The sequence below is a fragment of the Numenius arquata genome, chromosome 1 (assembly GCF_964106895.1).
Source record: "Numenius arquata chromosome 1, bNumArq3.hap1.1, whole genome shotgun sequence".
NCBI classification, from domain to species: Eukaryota; Metazoa; Chordata; class Aves; order Charadriiformes; family Scolopacidae; genus Numenius; species Numenius arquata.
In genome coordinates, this window is record NC_133576.1 from 1,241,794 (window position 1) to 1,262,070 (window position 20,277).

Consider the following 20,277-nt stretch of genomic DNA (forward strand, 5'->3'; position numbering starts at 1 on the left):
ATTAAGTCCTGGATAATAGAAGAGAGGACACCCTCAGCAAGATTAGCAGACTGATCTTGCTATATATTGGCAGACTATTCCTTGTTGGGGAGGGGTTCCTGATATGCTGGAGGCAAAAGCTGCTATTAAGAGGAACCTTGACAAGCTGGAAAAATGGGCTTGAAAATGGGTAAATACAAAATTCTGTATCAAGGATGGAATAATACCATGCAACTGTACAGGCTAGACAGTGACTGGCTAATAAGCAACTTTGCAGAAAAAGAGGTGGGGGTCCTGGTAGGTAACAAGTGAGCATGCGACACGTTATGTGCCATGACAGTAATGAAGGTGATCTGCTTCTGGACTGCATTAAGAAGACTGCAGCCACTGTGTTGAGAAAAGTTATTTTTCCCCTCTATTCCTCCCTTGTAGGACCACATCTGGAGTACTGTCTCCCATTTTTGCCTTCCAGTATAAGAAAGATATTGATATACCTGAATGCATCCAGTAGAGGACTACCAAGATGGTTAGAGGGCTGGGACATTTGATGTAAAAGGAGAGGCTGAAAGAGCTGGGGTTTTCAAACTTAAGAGAGAAAAGCTAGGGGGAGATCTTTCTACTTTTTACAGCTATGTAATAGAAAGGTGCAGAGACAATGGAACCAGTCTTTTCAGGTGCATATTGATAGGACGAAAGGTAACAGACACAAATTGGAACATGGGAAATTCTGATTTGAGATAAGATAAAAAATACCATGAGGATAGTCAAACACTGGAACAGGTGCCCAGAGAGTTTGTGGAATCTCCATCCTTGGAGGCACACAAAACTTCACTACAACAGCCTGACCTAACTGGGCCTGCCTTGTGCGCAGGATGTTGAGCTACAGACCTCTAGAGGCCTCTTCCATCCTAGAGGATTCTGTGATTTTAAGTTCCCCAGGGTCATTTGGAAAATCTCAAGCAGAACCAAGAACTGAATGAAGACTCCATTGTCCTTATCTACCTCTTCACACCTCCCTTTTCTTTGTGGGCACAGAAGGCAATAATGCCCTGGCTCTGCTCCTGCCCGTTCCCTCTCTGCTGTGGCTGGTAAGAGGTCTGGATCCATGTGGGGTCACAGCCCATAATTACTCACCTGATGGGGACCAGAGTCCAGATGAATGTCTCTGGAAACCAGATTCGTACTGGACCTGCCTCGCTACCCAACTCAACGTACTCTGACTCAGCGCGTTCAACGGCAGCATCTGTTTCTGGATTCAAGTTGTCCAAGTCTGCCAGCTCATCATAAGCTATTGGAAATACATGCATTCATTCAAAGGCAGAGCAACTGTAGAGTTCAGATGGGAAAAGCTCAGCTCTTCATCCCTCCCACTCCCACTCCCATCCCCCTTGTCCTCTCCTAGATGCCCTCAACCTACTTCACCATCGTCTTCCACAAGACAGCCCAGGAGACCGTGTGGATTCCAGCATGTGTGTGCTCCCCCATGAGGGAGCTACCTGCTCACACTTTTGCTCTCAGACCCTGCAGAAAGGCCTAGATGCTGCCCAGTGGCAATCTTGGCTCATTCTCTGGTTTCCAGCAAGACCTTTCCTAGTCTTACAAGCAGATGTTCCTTTCTGAGACAGCTGCCTTATTTCCCCCTTGACCATATTATCTTCCTGCCTGCCAGTAGAAGCTTCCAAGCAGGTTCTTCCTATGCAGCCACCCTTCCACCTCTCCAATGCACTGGACGGACACACACATGGCAGGATCCCTCCCCTCTTCCTGTGGTGCGCATCTCCTGTGCAACCTCCCACTCATCTCTGGAAGCCATCCCCAGTTCCTCAGCACACTGCATGTTCAGCTGCCCTTGTGCAGCCTGTATGTTACCCGTGATTTCCAAAGAAACAGGATAAATCGAGATGTACACATGTAGTCGTAGTAGGAAGTAGTCTGGGTGCGGCACTCAATTGGAGACTTGATTTTAAGGTTGGTTAAAAATGTTAGACCTGAATTCTGGAGGAAAGAAGGGGAGGAAAAGATTTCAGTGGAGGCAGCGGTGTGTCCGAGGGTCTGTCTCTGCTCCCACCTCCCAGCGTATCAGCCACCCTGTGTTGTTGCCCCTCAGCCTGACCTGTGAATTTATGCAGAGAGAGAGAACACAGAACCATCCTGCTCACAAAGCTGGTCCTGGGCCCTCACGCCAAAGGAGGCTTTCTCCAGTCAGAATTGTGGGGGTGACGACTCACGTGTGCACGCCCACACACAAAGTCATTATTTTGGCACCACAGTTTGCTGCCCACCCTAACACAAGTTTGTTCTCATCTTTCACCTGCTATTCCTTTCTACTATTCTTTCCCTCCTTTCCCCAGTCCCCCTTTTCTCTCAGGTGCTTTGCTTTTCCAATCTCCAGTTCTCTCTGACTCAAGCTGACATTCCCCTCTCCTTCCAACCCCTAGAAAGTCTTGAGCTGGGTTCTAGGCGCCTGCCTGATTGTTGGGAATTATCAAGCTGTGAGCATGGAGGTTCAGAGATCTCTTAGTTCAGAAGTTTGGCAAATTCAGAACCTGAATTTGCCAGTGTTTACAGGAAAGACAATCTGTGAAGCTACCCAGCCCCGACCCGGGATACAAAAGGGCTCTGATGTTTCAGGTTTTCTGGAAATTAGATTTACCTTCAGAAGTTCATAAACATCTGGTTGGGACACTGCATAAGAGTATCTGTCGTATATGAATGGTGACGTTGTTCCTGGTGGAAGGGTGATGTGAGGGGAACTGATGATTCCTGGGCTATTGTGGGTAGTACAGTAGTCACTGTAAGAGTCTGTGAGGGTGCTGGGTTGCTCCTGGGAATAGCTGAACATATTGTACACCTGTAGACAGAGAATGAGAACAATACAGGTCAGTGTGAGAGGTGAGAAGTTTTTCATTTCTATCCAGAGATTCTCTGTGATCTGGCAGAGCCCAGATCCTGCCTGCCACAAAGCCCAGCCCCAAAGCTTTTTGAGCTTCATGGAGAGCCTCCACAAGTTTTAGATGCACAGCACCAGAGATGAACACAAACCCCTCTGGGGTACGGCTGCATAGCTGTGGCCACTTCTAGCTCCTAGATTGTACCTGTGAGCTCAATGCGTACAGTGAGGACACCTTCCCTGTAAGAGCCGTTAGCTAGCTTCTTGTCTGACTGAAGGCACATCCTGAATCCACTGAGACAGTTTCAAGAGGCAACTCAAGGGTCCTTAGACCCAATGCATCCCATGTCTAAAGGAGAAATGGGATTAGAGTCCAGTCTGTGAATGGAAGGACTGTCTGGTTCATGTGACCTGGAACAAAGACATGGAGCCTATCCATTGGTATTGGGTATTTGGGCATTTTTTTTTTTTTTACATAATCCTTTTTTTCAGAGAACTGTCATGAATTGGTTCAGGAGATGGAAGTGTCTTGTCGTCTGATTGACACTGTGGCAAAGCTTTCTAAATTTAACAAGGATGTGACTTTGGACAGTACTTAGGGATGACAGTGGGTTATACTATTAGGTCCCTCTGTAGAGACTGGAAATTTTCACTGGTGTTTGATGTCGACCATCATTTTTTCTCATTAAGCCGTGTCCTGTTTCCACTCAAGTGCTTGTTATATCCACTGTGCCTTATTAAACAGTGACTGCAACCAGATACTCAAAAGACATCTCTCCAATATTAGCAAGGCTCAGCACTAAAGTGACTCACACTATCCCTAGATAGCTCAGCCTCTGGCCTCAGGAGAAGGATGCTCTGGTCTACAGCACGGACACTACATAGAGAGCCTGGTGCAGCCTGCAAATGGAGACGGACAGCCGATCCTGGGAGAGCCACTGTGTCTGAGAAGCCAAGCTTCACCTGAAACAGAAGAAGAGGGACTGAAGACATTGACAGAGGAAGGAAAGGGGAGACTGTGGCTACTGGATTCTGCCAGGCATCTATTGCTAATTTGCAGTTAACTAGCTACCCTCCAGCCTGTCTGTCCCCCTATATTTTGTGCACTACTTACATGGTTCCTGAAGCACTTGGAGACTTTCAGACTGAAGATGTCAGCTGCCACTTGTCCCTCAGGGAAGGCAGTGTAAACAAAGAGGGTAGCCATGGGTGAAATGAGGTCGATGGGCAGAGTGACATTGAAGGCTCCACTATACTGATCTGAAGGAAGAAGGAGAAATAGAAAAAGTGAAAGAAGAGGCAAGGAAGTCCATCTCCAAGGATTACAGCAACAACGTGCTCCTCTTCTGTAACACTTCTGTACAGTTACTCGGAAAAAATTATTCTGCCTGGCTTCTGGGGAGGCCACAGCTAGACCAGGATGTAGGTTAGTGCCATTTTGTAGCAGTGACCTTAAATCATAAGGGGTCTTTGCAACAACGTGTACTTGGAGGAGAAACGACTTTCCACCTGAGTCCAGCAAAAAGATTCTGTGAGTTTTCTTGGAGGTCTCTGATAATTCCTGCTTGGCAGGTAAACTCTGACAATTTCATCATTTGATCAGAAAAAAAAAATGGGGGAATTAGAAGACAGAGAGCATATTTGCCATTTCCTCTGGATTTTTTTTGTGCCAGTCCTGCTGTTTCCTGTTGGTCTCAGATCTCTTTCCTCTCCTTCCTCATTTAGGCTGGAAGGGCTTTCCTGTTTGGTCTTTAATCTATTCCTGGTATTTAGATGCTCTTACCTGATGGTGGATCAAGAAGTACTGTTATTTGGCCATGATGCACAAGGGATCCTCTGGCCAAAGCCTAAGGGGTAAGGAACAGAGCAAAGGGTCGATAGTGCCTCTGCTCCATCATGTCTCTGGGCCAGCAAAGGGCTCTTTGCTGACACAGACCCTTTGCAAAGCTGACCTCGTTGCTGGTGCCGCCTTGCACTCACCAGGTAGTAGAAGTCCACAGTGGCAGCCCCGTCCCCCAGCTCTGTGGCTGAGATGTGATAGTGCACAGTGACCTGCTGCGTGTCCCCGCAGGGCAGCATTGCCTGCACTGGCTGTATCCTCACAGAGCTATGGCTGGAAGAGTAGAAGGCCCTCAGTGTGAGCGATGCAGTGCCGTAAGACACCTTCACATTTCGACCGCTTAAGTCCTCCGGCTGGGTCTTTGCCTGTGGCAGAGAAAAGGTGGCTTGGTGCCTGAAGGTTTTCTTACAGCCAACCCCACACCAAGACCAAGACTGACTGGACAGTGGGCTCTAAAGTCTCCCAGGGAAAGGTGTCTATTTCCACCTAATCCAAGCTCAGTCAGCCCCTTTCTGTGGAGCTCCCCCACGCTCTAGGATAACTAGTGCCTGAACAGGAGGCAGGGAGCTGTATACTACGAGGAGTTGGGCTACAGCCTGAACTTCTGCAATGCCGCTGCTACCCTGGGAGCAAGCCAGATCATTAGACTATGTAGAGCGGCTTATTAGTCCCTGGATCAAACCACTGAACCCTTTGCTTCTGTCTGGTATATGTGGGGAAAGTATCAGCATGGCTCTGCCCTGATAATGTATTTCACTGTTCAGTGTTACTCCACTTGCATACTGTATTTCTTTTAGCTCTTCTCCTGTTCCATAGGGTAGAGGTGGCAGGGGACAACTGAAAACCAAAAGCCTTGCTCATCTTTGACCTACGGCCTATCTGCACTGAGACTATGATATTAACATCTTAATAGACTTCCAGCAACATCACAGTCCACCATCTAGGAGACTGTTACGCACTCTGATAAAGAGACAGGGCTTGCCTCAAAGTGCCTTGACCTTAGAGTTTAGATAGGACAGGTATTAGAAACTTACCCCTACAACCAGACAATAGAGCTTTCCTTGTTCATGAGAAAGCAGATCCAAACTTTTCTCTGTCGATTCGCTGTTGATCCCTATTTAGGTCCTTACATCCTGGTTACCTCCTCCGCTCCAGATTGGCTTGTAGCAATTGGTTCCTTACTAGCCTTCCTTCTGTCTCTCCTAAGTTTCCTCCTCTTATATGCCAGATTTCTCCTAACTCTCATGTATGAGGAAACATAATGCAAACTGGTAACTGCTGTTTTCTTCCCCTCGTGTATTTTCAGATGCTTCTTCCCTATCTCCTTTCTTATCTTCCTGTCCCATACCATGTGGGAGTTCTTCCTTTGCTCTCTGTCCCTGCCCAGCCCCACAAAGCCCTTTCCACCTCAGATGGAGGTGCTATGTAGATAGACCTCAGCCACAACTTCATGGGGCTTCTGTCCACTGCCCCATCTCTCATCATGTTTCCTGACAGCCAGGGACCGTGTATAGCACCAGGGGCCAGAATGCTGGCTCTGGTACGGACTATTCCTCTTGCCCTAGATCTGTCATTTCATTGCTCCATGCCTCGGTCTCCCTGGCTATACCAAGACAATGACATAGACAATAGGTTTGAGGGAGGCATTGCTTATTGCTAGCCAAACCCAATGTAATTCTTGGGCTTAACCTGTAGTAGAACTTTACTGTTGTTGTTCCATGCCGACGTCTCTAAGATGAAAGAGGCCGTCCCAGTGTCATCTGTGAAGTAGGACTTGGTCTGCTTCCTGCTACCATAGGACACTGTAAGAGTCACCTCCTTGTTCTTCAGGTGTGTCCCATTGGCATTTTTGAGTTCCAGCTGTAATGATACAGAGAACAGTCAGAGAATTGGAAGCCTCAGGACTGAAAATCTACCTCCCAGTAGAAGTCCCATTTCCCTTCTCTGCAGAGGGACTCTCAGGACGAACTCTAACTCTGCCAACCCCTCCCCATTTATTCAGCAGCCATTTGATCTGGCAAAGCCATGTGCCTTGTCTTGTGGTCACACCTTTGGATTATCTCTTGCTAGACATGTCAAAGGAGAGACTGGGACAGAGGACGGTGATAGCAGCTTTGGGCAGCTCAAAGCAAGGGGAATCCCTCAGTACTTCTGTGCCCACCATCTCCTTAGGCCCAGCTGCTGGACTTCCCATGTTGCTGCCCTGTTCACTTACATTTCCATAGTAGGGAGCTCCTTGCTGATAGTAGTAGCTTGTCCCCCAGAATTGGAGAGTTGTGATATCAAAAGTGACCTTGCAGTTTTCAGTGGTGTTGAACTCCACTCCTAGGAAAGACAGGAGGTACGTGCAGGTGCGTATCACGCATCTGAGCAAAGGCAGCAAGATTGGATGGACTGATTGAATGGGATGGACAATCACTCATCAGGGATTGTAGTTTTCCCATGTAACTACAGGAGTCATTTAACACACACTCAGCAGTAGCGCCTCCTGCATTCTGACCTGCTAGAATGACAGTAGTCTACCAGGAGGTCTCTACCAGACAGCTCTAAAATGCTCTTTCTGACTTTGTTTAAGATGGTCCTACTCATAATTGTCCACTTGCATTCTCCTCCCATTCTCACAGCAGAGTCACTAGAAGGCAACATTTTTCCTTGCCTTCACCACATTAGTTTGCAGTCTGCTGTCTCGTCACATGGTGTCCATTTGAAATCACTGCAGTTGTTTGCTAAGTGAATGGGTCACTGTTTTCAGCAAGGGTCTACAAAACTTTTTATTGTAAGGAAGGGTTTGCAAAATTTTGTAAGAGGGGAAACCTTACAGGATGGAATATTTAACAGCAGCTCTGGACAAGTAGCCTCCTCTCCCTATCTGGTATGAGGAGATAAATCTGACAAGGAGCTATTAACAGTACACAGTCAGGGCTTTGGTAATCGCTGGTTGCTCTGAGTATCTTCTCGTTCCAATGGACTTTTCTGAAGTATGATTCAAGAACAAAAGAACCTGGCCTGGCCTACTTCTGTGCACATTTCTACTGCGACTAGAAGATGAGAAAAAGCAGCTCTTGCCCATCTTTGCCAAACCAAGGTGACTGCCAGAGCTGGACTGGCCACAACAGCTTGCAGAGGAGCAATCATACTGGTAAAGTCCATCCTGCAACTGGGAGAACTCACATGTCCTATGTGAGTCAGACCTGAGTGGTTTGGTACATGAGAACATCCACGCTGCCATGGCGTTCCCACGGAAGACACAACCCTTTGAACACTTGACGCCACGGGAGCCAGTGCTGAAAGATGAAGTGCTTTGATGGGAAGACACAAGGATCCATAAGGAGTCTTACAGATGAAAATCCAAAGACAAGTATGTTGCATGAGTGTAAAGTAAAAAATTTTCCACAAAGTCTAGAATCAGTTTTTGCTACCTGTTCCACTTTCTTTCAGAAAAGCCACAGCTTCCAGGTTGAAATCATAATTGTCACCACGCTTCTGGTGGTAGATCTTAATATTCACCTCAGTGGCAAAGCAGCCATCCTCGTTTGTCTGGGGATGTGAAATTGTATCTGTTAACCAGTCATGAATGCACTAATCCCTTCTGCAGTGCAGATCAAACCCAAGGCCCAGAAGTCTTAAAAAGTACATGACTAAGACACTTGAGCTAAAGGAGCAACTCCCATACTGGCATGGAACATACTTTCTGTGCAGCAGTCACTAATAGGAGAGGCTGTTTCTCATGCGTGTCGTCTCTCTACGCTCACTCACGTGCCAGTAGCAAACACGAGTTGTCATTTCTCCCTGACAACATGATTACTTCTGCTGGGGCGGGATTTATCTTTAACATATGTGCTGGGCTACTTAAAGTGTGTAAACAAGTATAGATACATTCATTCAACCCTAGAGATGAACGAGTAAAGCCTGTGCTGGGTTGAATTGCTCGCTGAGAAGCAAGAGGTAATTTCTGTGTCTTCAAAACAGCTGTTTCTGGGAAACAGCACATAGGTGTTTACACCAGGTTAAAAGGTGGTGCTAAAAAGCATCCAGTGGAATTGAATCGATGTGGACAGTGTTTGTATTTTTTATTGCACTGTTGCAATACCTATTTTGTAGGCAAATTTGCAATAGTTTGCCTACAGATGCTTCTTCCTTGAGTGCATCTAAGGGCAGCCAGAGAAATCATTGAGAGAGGCTAAGATTGCTACGCTGGGGAGTTAAAGATATATCAGTCATTCGTCCCCGAGCAATAGGTGATGTCTGTCCCACTCTTTGCTTTAGTATTCTTCCCTCTCCTTGCCCCTGTTCCTCTCTTTTGCAAGAGGAGTGGATGTCCCATGTACTCACCTTACCAGTGTAATCCTTACAAATACTGTGCTTGGCTTTGGAAGACTTCCGATTATAGCGGATATGTTTACGGCACACCACAGCCTTCACACTACCTTGGACTGGTTTCCCATACGTGTACCTGGCAAACATAGCAGAGAGGACGTACACTCACATACAGAAACATTGTCTCAAGGGTAAACGATACCAGCTTTAGCCTGTGGTTTGCAGCCATACAACCCAGCAGCCTGCAGTATCTTCATTGTTCGTGAGCTCAGCAGATACCAAGAAGTTAAAATCACGGAATCATGGAATCACAGAATTGTCAGAGTTGGAAGGGACCTCTAGAGATCATCTAGTCCAACTCCCCTGCCAAAGCAGGGTTGCCCAGAGCACATCACTCAGGACTGCATCCAGGCGGGGCTTGAAGATCTCCAGAGAAGGGGACTCCACGACCTCCCTGGGCAGCCTGTTCCAGGGCTCTGCCACCCTCACCAGAAAGAAGTTCTTCCTCATATTTGAATGGAACTTCCCATGTTCCATCTTGTGCCCGTTGCCCCTCGTCCTGTCACTGGGAACCACTGAAAAGAGTCCGGCTCCATCCTCCTTCAACCCACCCTTTAGGTACTTGTAAACATAGATAAGGTCTCCCCTCAGCCTTCTCTTCTCCAGGCTAAAGAGCCCCAGCTCTCTCAGCCTTTCCTCATCAGGGAGATGCTCCAATCCCTTAATCATCTTAGTTGCCCTACGCTGGACTCTCTCCAGTAGTTCCCTGTCTCTCTTGAACTGGGGAGCCCAGAACTGGACGCAGTATATTCCAGTTGTGGCCTCACCAGTGCCGAGTAGAGGGGCAGAATGACCTCCCTGATTCATCATGATTTCATTAGATTGAGATAGAAGCAGTGGTGGGTGAGTTCTCTCCAAGTCAATACTAGTCCCACCAGGCATGTTAGCAGACATTGTGCTGGCCACAAGTTGAGTCATTATTCCTCCCGCACTGGCACTAATCAATGCAGCAGAGGTACTGTATTGTAGGGCACGTGCTGCACTGGGGGGATCCACTGCCACGCTTTCAAACTCACAGAGAAAGAAGTAGGGAAAGAGCATATGAAGAAAGGTGAGAGTCCGGGAGAATTCCTTGGCAAGGGATGCCAAGGTAACAGACTTTGGGATGGGGGTAGGGTTGACAGAGACCATTTTTAGCTCAGTTATTGATAGCTACACAGTTTCCAAACCAGTAAGAATGCACCTTCTGTCACGATAAGTCAGCTCACATGCCACAGACGTGGAGAGGGATCTTCTCCTCCAAGATGGTGACCACCTGAGGCATCTGGATGGAGACACTGAACTTGGGCAGCACTGTGTGAAAGCAAGAAATATATAATTCAGTGACAATAGAGAGTTAATTTGTTCCAGTACTCCCCAAATGGCTGTTCACAGAAAAGAAATCTCTCCTTTCACTCCCTGGCTACCAGCACAGGGCCTGGTAGCAATGCACCAGCAACTCGGCCAGGAGAGTGTGGTGGGAGTAGACAGCCTTATCCTCCTCCCCAGAGCACAGCTGTGGCACAGTGCCTCAGTCCACCCCCAGGACACCGGGGGGTGAGTGAAAGTCAGTGATTACAGCTGCTGTCAGGCAGTTGGACATCTCAGGTGCTAGCACAGCTGTTCACAGTTCCATGGACCATTCAACTCTGTGTGAGAGAGGGGGGCTGGAGGCAATATGTCTTTCTCTGCTGCCGTCAGCCCCCTGAGACTCTTACCATACTCCTCTACCCTGAAGGTTTGCATGCGGTCAGGCATTCTGATGGTGTACTCTCCAACCAGTGCTTCTGCAGCCAAAGCGAAGGACAGATCCACAATGCCTCCTGCAGGTGTAACATTCAGCCACTGTGCAATTCGGTTCCCTTTGGGGTCCTGCACAGGCAGTAGTAGAGAGTAGTTATTTACCAGTGTAAAAAGAGACTCTTTTGAAGGACGTCCAAGCTACAACAGCATTGTCTGAGCACATAACCTCTTGTCCTAGGAGCCCAGGTCTATGGCACTGCTACAGTGCTCAGGTGAGTCCAAGCTCGAAGAGGACAGGGTTTTTCTGCCTGTCTCATTGATAAAGTCAATCTATCATACTATTGCTCTCTGTTGGCACGGCCATCTCACTAACTGCTACAAAACTGTGGTTTACTGCCTGCCTGTCTCACTACAAGACAGAGATCCCTGTGATGATCTGAGATGGCATAGCCCCCAGGTCACTGCAGAGAAGGTCAGTCCTGACAGCGCATGCTGCCTAAGGCATGAGCTACTTGGGCTATCTTGAATCCCCAGGGAAGTCTGGGGAAATGAGTCCAGGACTTCATGCAGGGGACCATGAGGCCTGGTATAGAAAGGAGGATGCAAAGACCTGGGATGCAAGGGCATTTGGAGGCTTTGTTGACTGTCACGGTCGGTCCATGATGGACAGTGTTCTCCCACTGCTGGTTTTTGGGAGGGCAAGATGCAGAACTCCGGCTACAGTCACACTGCCCAGCCAGGAAGGACTTAGTGATGAGTTGATGAGTGCTTTATAAACATTTGGAACAAGTAGGAACTGTTGTTTGAAAGGGTGAAGCTGGACCAGAGTACTATGTTTGCATAAACTGGCATAAAGTAATGCATAGGTGTCTCAGAAACCATGTGTTTATGTACCGATTGCTTGGCAGGTATGGCATGCAAATGTGTATTAGCTACTGCCAATTGCTAGTTGGAACTGTGGCCTTTCTGCCACCTCTCTGGGTTATTACAAATTCCCCATCACTTTCAGATATCTTCCCTCAGCTCAGGTGACTGCAGTCCATATTTTACCTATAGTGTTAAAACTAAACTAACAGATTTTAAAAACAATGTTTTTTGTTTTTAAAAAACAAAAGCTGCTCTAGGAAGTTTCTCTAGCTGTGTAGCCACAACCCAACTTTTATTTATTTTCGGTATGTTAAATATAAAAGTCTCCTTAAAGAAACACCAGAATTGTCACAAATCTTCAATTCACAGACTAGAGGGACTAAAAGTCCAGTGGCCATTCTAGAAAAGTTTGCTGGACTGGTTTTCAGTGGTATCCATCATTTACTGCAGGGACCCTGTGTGATCAGTACCATGACACTGCACTGCCAAGCCTGTGTGGATACTAAAGGAAGGAAGGGAAAGAAGTGGAGGACTGTTCCCATTCATTCTGAGGTAACTAGTTTTCTGCATTCATATTTCCCCACCATCATCTCCAAACCTGTGTGTTCCCCAAGGTGAGAAGAAATGACCACTTTCAATAAAGTAGAAGCTTTACCTTCAGTTCCACCAGGCGGTGCTGTGGGGAGGAAATAACAGTTACTGGTGGGATGCTTTCAGGTAAGTATTATCCACCTCCCTGGCATTTTTTTGTCCCCCAGCCATCCATGAGTCTTCCCTAAGCAATTCCCAGTGACTGCCCATGTCCCCACGTCACGAGCAGCTCCTGCTTTGCAAGTGGTGCCCAATACTGTTTGTGAGCACCAAAAGCAACACTGAAACTAGCTGTCCACAGATGGATCACTTAGCTGGGCCAAGCACTGATCCAGAAGTCAAGGAGACAGCCATTTTCAGACTTATTAAGGTTTCTTCCCTCTTGACTTACCGTTTCATTGCTGGCGATAAAGTTCTGATCCAAGGTAACGATTCGCAACTTGACTACAGAGCAAAAGAAAAACAGGACTGGCTGAAATGAAATCAAGTCTGTTAAAAATAATAAGAATGGATGGCTAAGAAAGATGTGCCCATGCTCTTCACTGAGAGGATGTGGACAGCAGCTAGAGCCATCCACTTCTGGGCTTATTCTCAAAGCCCTGCTAAGAGCTGGCAGCCTGCTAGAAAAAAAAGTGGTAGGAAAGGTGGTGTGGGGTTTCTGGGAAGGCTGGCTGTGCTGATGAGAAACAGCTTTTTTCTGGACATTGGACCTTTGGTGGGGCACTCAGTCTTGCCCGCAGTGAAAGTCATGCCAGTGGAAAGGGTGGAGAGGCACAGGGCAAACAGCCGTACCCTGTGGTACTCTGAGCTGTGCTAGGGCAGTGATGGGGCCTGCAGGACCTTGATCCTCATCTGAGGAAGTCTGTGGGAGAAGGAGAGATTTAGGGCACTGACAGACTATTGTGGCTTTGACTGGAGCAATCATGCATATAGCACAGTGGCATCTGAACCTTTTCTCATGCATCAGCCAAAACACACAAGCCCTGTTCACGCTGACATGTTGTCGAGTACGGCTAGGAGTGGAGAAAACGTGCACCATGTTGGTGTAGGAAAGAGGTATCCCCAAATCCCTCAAAGCCTAGAAGGGAGATGAAGCCTGTGACCCATCTCCCTTGCAGAGCAGGTCCTGCTCCAAATGCTAGAGGATACCCCATGTTTTGTGGCCTGAGGACCACTCTTTCTCTCCCAAGACATGGCATTCTGTCCATACCAATCTGTCCAGGATTGTACACAGATTTGTCTGTCTGGATAAAAGTCTTCTTGTCCGTGTGCTTGATTAGGACTTTCTGTTTCTTCTGAAACTTTGAGTTGGCTTCCAGGACTGTGATAACAATAAAAGCCACTTCGTTGGGGTTTCCAACAGGAGGAGGGACCTGCAGGCATATTTGTAACCATCGTTCAGGGTGGATCCCCTTTATGGATCCCCAGGCTTTTGGAATAATGATTATGATACTGTTTTTATATTGCTCCAGTTCTTATTGTCCTGAAAGAACTTACAGTACTTTTCTGAATGTTTTCTAGAAGAGTAAAATATCAGTGGGGCTACACAGCAGGCAGGATGCTGGTAGACCTATACAGGCTGAAGCAGAAGATTCAGTGCCTGTTTAAAATGTCCCCACATGAAGACATAATTTGCATTCCTGCCCAGCAGGAGCAGAACTCATGCTCATATCCAGAACTCATATCCACCCTACTGACAACCCTTGAAAATATCTTCCTCACCTGGAAGCTTGTGCAATGAAAGAAGGTGAGCTGAGAGATGGACTGAGTGATTAGAGTCTCATTCCCAGCTCTGCTTTGCAAGGTTACTGTCACATGGATGGGGATTGCTTGCTTTCTGCTGAGCTGGAGGCAGACTGTCTCTGAGAGGGGGTAGTAGAGCTGAGATGGTACTGCCACGGCATAATTTCTATTAAAAAAGAAAAAACAAAGTCAAGTGAAACTGATTGTCTAAGAGGACAGGATTTGACCATAGGATTTGGGTACTTATCCTAATAAGATTTCTGGTCTCCTCATTCCACTGTCACGATGCCAGTGGGCACCACACTGTTCTTCTCATCTATAGGTACTCCAGCCATTAACATTGAGTGTATACTACATGCTGCATGCACGTGTAAAAAGATGAAGTCACTGTTTCCGAAACTGAAAGTCAGAATATAGTGAAGGGACCTCCCCACATCACCCAAAGGATCATCAGCAGAGCTTGGCTATGTTGCAGCACTTCAGCCGTTTCACTGAACCATGCTATGTATCATCATCATCTTGCTTGATTGATTTTCTCCTTTCTGTCCTATCAGCTACCCTTGGGCTCAGAACCAATGCCATGCGTATGGGACCCAGTGTACCAGCTTCATGTCCCAGGCACAGAGTCTTATCAGCACCTCATCTTCAGCTTCTGACACTCCTGACCTCCTTGCTCTCTTCTGCCAGATCTCACACCTCCGTGGCTACTCTCATAGCTGTGCTGATGGATAACACCAAGAAGCTGTTCGTATTGTTGGGTTTTTTTTTTTTCATCTTATACTCTGTTGCAGCAACTAGGACAAAAGAAAAGCCAACATTCAAGGAGGTTTGAAAACTCTTATCACTGACTCCTCCTGCTTACTGTCTCTGGACAGGTTCAGCCAGCAGCATGTTTTGCAGCAGCAGGAGGGCAGGGCCTGGAAAGATCAGAACAGCAGGAGGCAGGGATGTGACCTGCTGGCAGTTCTTAGCTGGAGCTCAGCACGCTGGCAAGAGGGAGTCAAAGTCCTGCTGGCCAGGAGCTTTGAGTGCTTTCACGCTTGATTGATTGCTGTCAAGCTGCCTCGAGCAGCTTGTCTGCTGCTAATATTAGGGGATCTGATAACAGATGCCAATGACATTTTGGTTTCCCTACTCAAGCTGACTCACAGCACCTCCCCTCTGCCACTGGGAAAAAGGATGGGATGAGCACTAAAGACTCACTGCTTTAATCTCCCGTACCTCCCTTGCTCTTTCTTCTGGAGTATTTTCTTTCACCCCTTTGACAATTCATCTCTCATCCTTGCTTCTGAGCTATAAAAATACAAGACTGCATCTCTGAGGCTTTCACTCAAAGATCCCAAGACTCAGTCTGGATTACTTTCTCATTAATCTACAAAAAACCATTGGTATACAGGCAGGACAGCAGACTGTCTATTGAAGCGAGCAATATTTCCATAAAGCAAAGCTTCATGCTGAAGGGAACAGTGGGAAACAGATAGAGTAAAGCGTTATTTGAGCAGGAGCTGTGTCAGGTTGTGGAATAAGTCCTAGAGGAAGAGGCTGGAAAAGTTTTTTAAAGATTTTCTACTGGAAAAGATTTTTAAAACTAGACTTGTGCATGCCACACCACACACAGCAGGAGGGATCCCAGCGATGACCCAGTGACATATTTCCCACTGTAAGACCTACTGTCCAAGCACAGCCATGTTTCTGTTTCCACTTATGCTATGGCTACAAAAGCAAAGGCCTTCAAAAAGCAAGAGCAAGTTCACAAGCCAGTATATCACGGCAGAGACTGCTGGAACAAGAGTTGCATTCCTGATAAAGTATATGAAGAGAAGCAATGCTGGCAATTGTCCTTGCCAGAGGTCTGAGAAGAGGCATGGGAGGGAGCAGACGGCCAGCGAAGCCAGAATGATCATGCTGCTTTACAAAGAGCGTGCCTATTAGATACCTTGGGCTCGCGTGTGCCTGCTTTGTAAAGGCACCCAGCTTTGTTCCCTAAAGATTTAAATGCCGACCTATGACTCTGGGAGAAAAGCATAGCCCAAAAGGAAACATATTCGGGAACGCAGCAGGAGTTGTTCTGCCTGAGTCCTCGCAGAAATGTATGGTCTATATAAAGGGGACTAAAGGGAGAGCCAAGTCTTAGGGGGAGTGTTGGGGAAGGACACATGACAAGCAAGTGAAACCTTGGGAATATAAGAAATTATGCCTCTCTGGAAAAACACTCCTGGTCTTAGGACTTCTGTCTTGTTTCTGTCACACCTTCACCCCCCCCAGCATCCCCCACAGACCAGAGCACGTATGCGAAGCAGCTGAGGTTCTTACAGCATTGCAGGCGTTCCAGCTGTGCTAGGCAGGAGAAGGATGCTGCCCCACAGGAAAGCGATGCTCCACATAGCTGATTGCAGGTCAAATCTCTCCATGGAAAGTTTAGCTTCTCCTCTGTCCCCCCTTCACCCCTGCTTCTGTTGTCTTCCTTCTTCCCTCTCCCCCTCATCCAGAGCTGAAGGACTGTGCAGCTCCTGCCCTGACAGGGCGCCCGTCTCTCTCTTGGCTTTGAAACCAAGACGGTGGAAATCACGCCGCGCATGGCTGGGCTGGGCTGTGGGCGGGTGGAAGGGGTGGAGACAGTGTTCATTGCCTACACACCAAAGGCACTTGCCTCGAGGCTTTGTAAGGCTTGTTGGTATTTCTCTGGGGGATGTCTTGCTCTGCCTTACGCAGCACAGCCGATGGCAGCACAACTGCTCAGTTACTGTATTTGATACAGGGGCCCAATTTTTATAAAGGTGTCTTTACCGGGATTTCATCGGAAACGTGCTGGGACAAATTAATTCTTTGGGATGTCAGTGGATTTTGCTTCAAGGTTCTTCTTCTGCAGAACTTCTTTTTTATGTGGTGTTTCCTTCGTACTGAAATTTCACTCCTGCCCTGCAGCTCTGCAGCCAGACCATCCCAGGGCTTCACACACAGCTCTGCCAGTGCCCCCATTCCTCCCTGAAAGGAGGGAAGATCTTTATTTAGCATGTTATTGTCTTTTTGTTGTCTATCTGTTCCCATTTAACTTCAGAGGCAACCAACTTGATGACCATTCAGAGACGCAGAGCCATGGGGAGTGTTTCTGAAATCAGACAGAACTCGGATTGTTTTTTGTCCTGCTAGTTCAGGCTTGAAGTCCAAACACTGCTGATTTCGGAGAATCGAATATGCTCCTAGATCAGTGACATACAGTGCTTTAAACCTGCAGATTATCTGCAATGTCAGTGCCAGGTTAAAGGCTAGCGTGTTCCTGTTACAACAGACTCTGCGCTACGAGGGTAGATGCTAAGGACACATACAGGGACTGTGCCAAAGCAAATCCAGGGGATGGCCTCAGCTGGCAGCAAAGAGTGGGTGGATGGCAAATCCTCTCTATATTGTGTACTTTTGGTTATGCTCTGCTAAAACACAGCTGGGGCCAGGGTAGGACAAAGACATCCACCTTCAAATGACGTTGTAACTAGAGGGCAAATACATCCAAGCCCCGTTCACATCCCTGCCGCCACCCAGGAAAAGGAAATACAGGGTTGCAGTGCCTGAGAAGAGTTTGGAGGAGATGGGTTGTTGTGTCAGTGTAGAAATACATTATGGTTGGAGAAAGCTGGCGGAAGACCGGACATCTAGCCTGGGGGGGATGCAAAGTAGAGATTTGCTAAAATATGTGGGGACTTAAAATGTCTTGCTTTATTCGGAAAGGCTCTAGACTAGAGCTACAAGGGCAGCTGGCAGTGGGTGGCAGGAGCAACCCTGGAAAAGGTTCTGTACCCAGAGGGATCAGACATGGCTGGGATGGATGGGTGGATAGGGGTAGTGATGCAGGGAATGGAGGTGAACTGAAAGGTTTCTACTCCAAGCTCTGATTAAATAGTGGATGAGGGGAAGATCACCCCAGATGCACAGAGAGAACACTGAGGATGCTTTTTACAAGCTGAGGACAGTAGCTGGTGTGCAGCTTTGGCTCTCATCAGATAGTCAGGGTCCAGACCAGCCACAGCTGAGACAAGTTTTTCTCCTAAGTACCCTTGCACCTGGGTTAGAGGTCACCCACCCCACATCACCCCCTCAATGCTCCGGCACCTTGTGGCCTGGAATGCCACCTGAATGTAGATGTGGGTGGAGAGCTGTGCTGTGTGGCCTTTACTCTGCTGCTGGTGGAAGCAAGTAAATATTAGCTAATGTCATTAGCCTGGAAGAGATACTATCTCCATATATCAACTTCCCCACTCTTTGGACTTAAGAGCATCTGAGGGGGGTATTTAGGATTGCTGCAGCCCATCAGTACAGGCAGTTCTCTCCTCCTGTGTGGATCTTGTCAGCTGCCTGTCCCAGACCAAGCAATGGGAGCACCAGTGCTCCTTTTAGCCCTGACCCTATTCCCAGTCACAGCTACAGCAAGCCTGGAACCGTGAGATTCTCTCCTTTTGATTTTGGGGGGGCTCGGTGGAAGGGTCTGTCATTGAAGGGTGGTGCTGAGTTTAGCATCACAGAACTGGACGGTGGGGCCCCGGTGCTCAGGGAGGCTGAGCAGAAGCAGCTCCTGTTGGCGAGCTGGGTGTCGAGCAGCACAGCAGGTGAAGCCCCTGGTGTTTGCTTGTGCACGCACCGCAGAGCTACAGCAGCCTCAAGTTTTGCCCCTGTTCACACTCTACCGGTGGGGGTGAAGTCTGTCGTGAGGACTGAGGCCGTGTGCCTCAGCCACTGAGGCTTCGTTCCTCACGCAGCCTTGCTCTGCGTACTCGCAATTGGCGTGCACTGGGCAGCTGCGTCCCGGCCGGTGGCAAAGTGGTGACAGAGAGATATCAGGAGCTCTCTAGTTCCACACCGGGCATGTTGCTTCTTTCTGGTATGGTAAGGGAGCTGCCCTGTACTTCCTCCACTGCAGGCCTCCAGGCATTTCTGATCCCTGGTCTACCTCTTCGTGAAAGCAGCAGAGCTGGATTCTGGCCTGTCCACCTCATCCTCTGAACTGTCTTTGGACATCTGCTCTCTTCTAGTCACTATATGGTGGTGTTCCCTGCTGTCATCCACCATTCCCAAGAGGAGAAGCTCTGCGTTCACTTCAGCTCCCTGACTGAGGCTGTCCACCTGGCTGTCACCTTGGAGGTTAAAACCCAAAATTACACACTGGTGGAACAGGATGTGGAGAAGCCAGGCACTTTTCAGTGCACCACCTTCCAGGTGAGTGTAGCTATGGCTGCTGATTTGGCAGTGGCTGCTCTCACCTTCACTTCAGAGAGGAGCCACCACTTCTCTAGTACACTGTGCTTTGCCTTGTCGTGGGTTGCAAGCAGGTTAAGGGTCTTTCCTTACCAGTGCCAGGCAAAATACAGCAGTGTCCTGGACCCTAGCAAAGTAGGGAATCCTTCCTGTGTAGATAAAAACCTGTTCTTTTGATCTGTACCAGCCCATTTCATACTACTTAAAGCCTGATGGAAAACACGGACTTTCCGTTTACTCAGTGTTTAGTCCCTAAAAATGCTTGCTATCACAGTGCAAGTCAATGCACTGGAAATACATTATTTTCATCCCGGCTTCCTCAAAAGCCTGTGCCTCCAGGTCCAAGAGGACCATTCTGCTCTAAAGCTGCATCTATATTGCAAGATGTAGTTGCAGCCTGCACAGGTATTGAGCTTGCTTTAATTTAGCTGTGATAGGTGGTGATGGCACTGAATCCACCATGAACTGAATTTTACCTAGGCAATCTAGATATTTCTAGGGTGGCTTGAGTTCCTATCATTGCAACTTTGCTGCTCTAGTTGTTAACTTAACTAGACACACTGATGCTGGAGCACAACTACAGGACCTTCAGTTACATTTCTGGAGAGCCATGGAGATGTGTCTGGTGCTGAGGCTTTACAAACTGCCCCTGTCTTCCTTAACACCGTACAAAGTTGCTGTGCGTATGCCCTGATTGTCCTGCAGATTCAGCAGAATTCAAGGAGGGGCCGTAGTCACTTCTGGTTCTTGCATCAACAAGACAATGATTAACTAACTGTTTGGTGTCAGCCCTTAAGAGAGAGAAAGTCCTGGCTCTGGAAAACCAAGGTAGTCTGCCATTAGCAAAAAGAACCTTTCTCCTGGTGAGCTTGCTCTTTCTGATACTGAGATATCCCAGTTTTGCCTGATACCATCTCCCGTTACTGTCTTAGTCAGCTCCAGATCTGACTTCCCTGTGTTTTATCTTCGTTTCATAAAAATCTCACATTTATGTGAAATGGGAGAATGACATGTCAGTTGGTTC

The 20,277-nt window shown here is 47.7% G+C and overlaps 2 protein-coding genes across 2 annotated transcripts in view; one reads left to right on the plus strand and one right to left on the minus strand.

Moving 5' to 3' along the window:
• Positions 1-16,393, minus strand: part of LOC141468197 (alpha-2-macroglobulin-like protein 1) — a 28,037-nt gene extending 11,644 nt beyond the window's left edge. The window contains exons 1-18 of the mRNA XM_074153107.1: positions 16,323-16,393; positions 13,989-14,175; positions 13,477-13,639; positions 12,658-12,710; positions 12,331-12,351; positions 10,784-10,937; positions 10,295-10,379; positions 9,042-9,162; positions 8,129-8,246; positions 6,925-7,034; positions 6,399-6,569; positions 4,850-5,074; positions 4,653-4,716; positions 3,984-4,129; positions 3,683-3,832; positions 2,633-2,830; positions 1,887-1,974; positions 1,114-1,267 (exon numbers count right to left, since the gene is read on the minus strand). Of these exons, the coding sequence (XP_074009208.1) occupies positions 1,114-1,267; positions 1,887-1,974; positions 2,633-2,830; positions 3,683-3,832; positions 3,984-4,129; positions 4,653-4,716; positions 4,850-5,074; positions 6,399-6,569; positions 6,925-7,034; positions 8,129-8,246; positions 9,042-9,162; positions 10,295-10,379; positions 10,784-10,937; positions 12,331-12,351; positions 12,658-12,710; positions 13,477-13,639; positions 13,989-14,175; positions 16,323-16,393 (2,279 nt within the window). The remainder of the gene's footprint in view (positions 1-1,113; positions 1,268-1,886; positions 1,975-2,632; positions 2,831-3,682; positions 3,833-3,983; positions 4,130-4,652; positions 4,717-4,849; positions 5,075-6,398; positions 6,570-6,924; positions 7,035-8,128; positions 8,247-9,041; positions 9,163-10,294; positions 10,380-10,783; positions 10,938-12,330; positions 12,352-12,657; positions 12,711-13,476; positions 13,640-13,988; positions 14,176-16,322) is intronic.
• Positions 16,394-18,373: 1,980 nt separating this feature from the next.
• Positions 18,374-20,277, plus strand: part of LOC141467248 (alpha-2-macroglobulin-like protein 1) — a 31,489-nt gene continuing 29,585 nt past the window's right edge. The window contains exons 1-2 of the mRNA XM_074151745.1: positions 18,374-18,441; positions 19,031-19,214. Of these exons, the coding sequence (XP_074007846.1) occupies positions 18,374-18,441; positions 19,031-19,214 (252 nt within the window). The remainder of the gene's footprint in view (positions 18,442-19,030; positions 19,215-20,277) is intronic.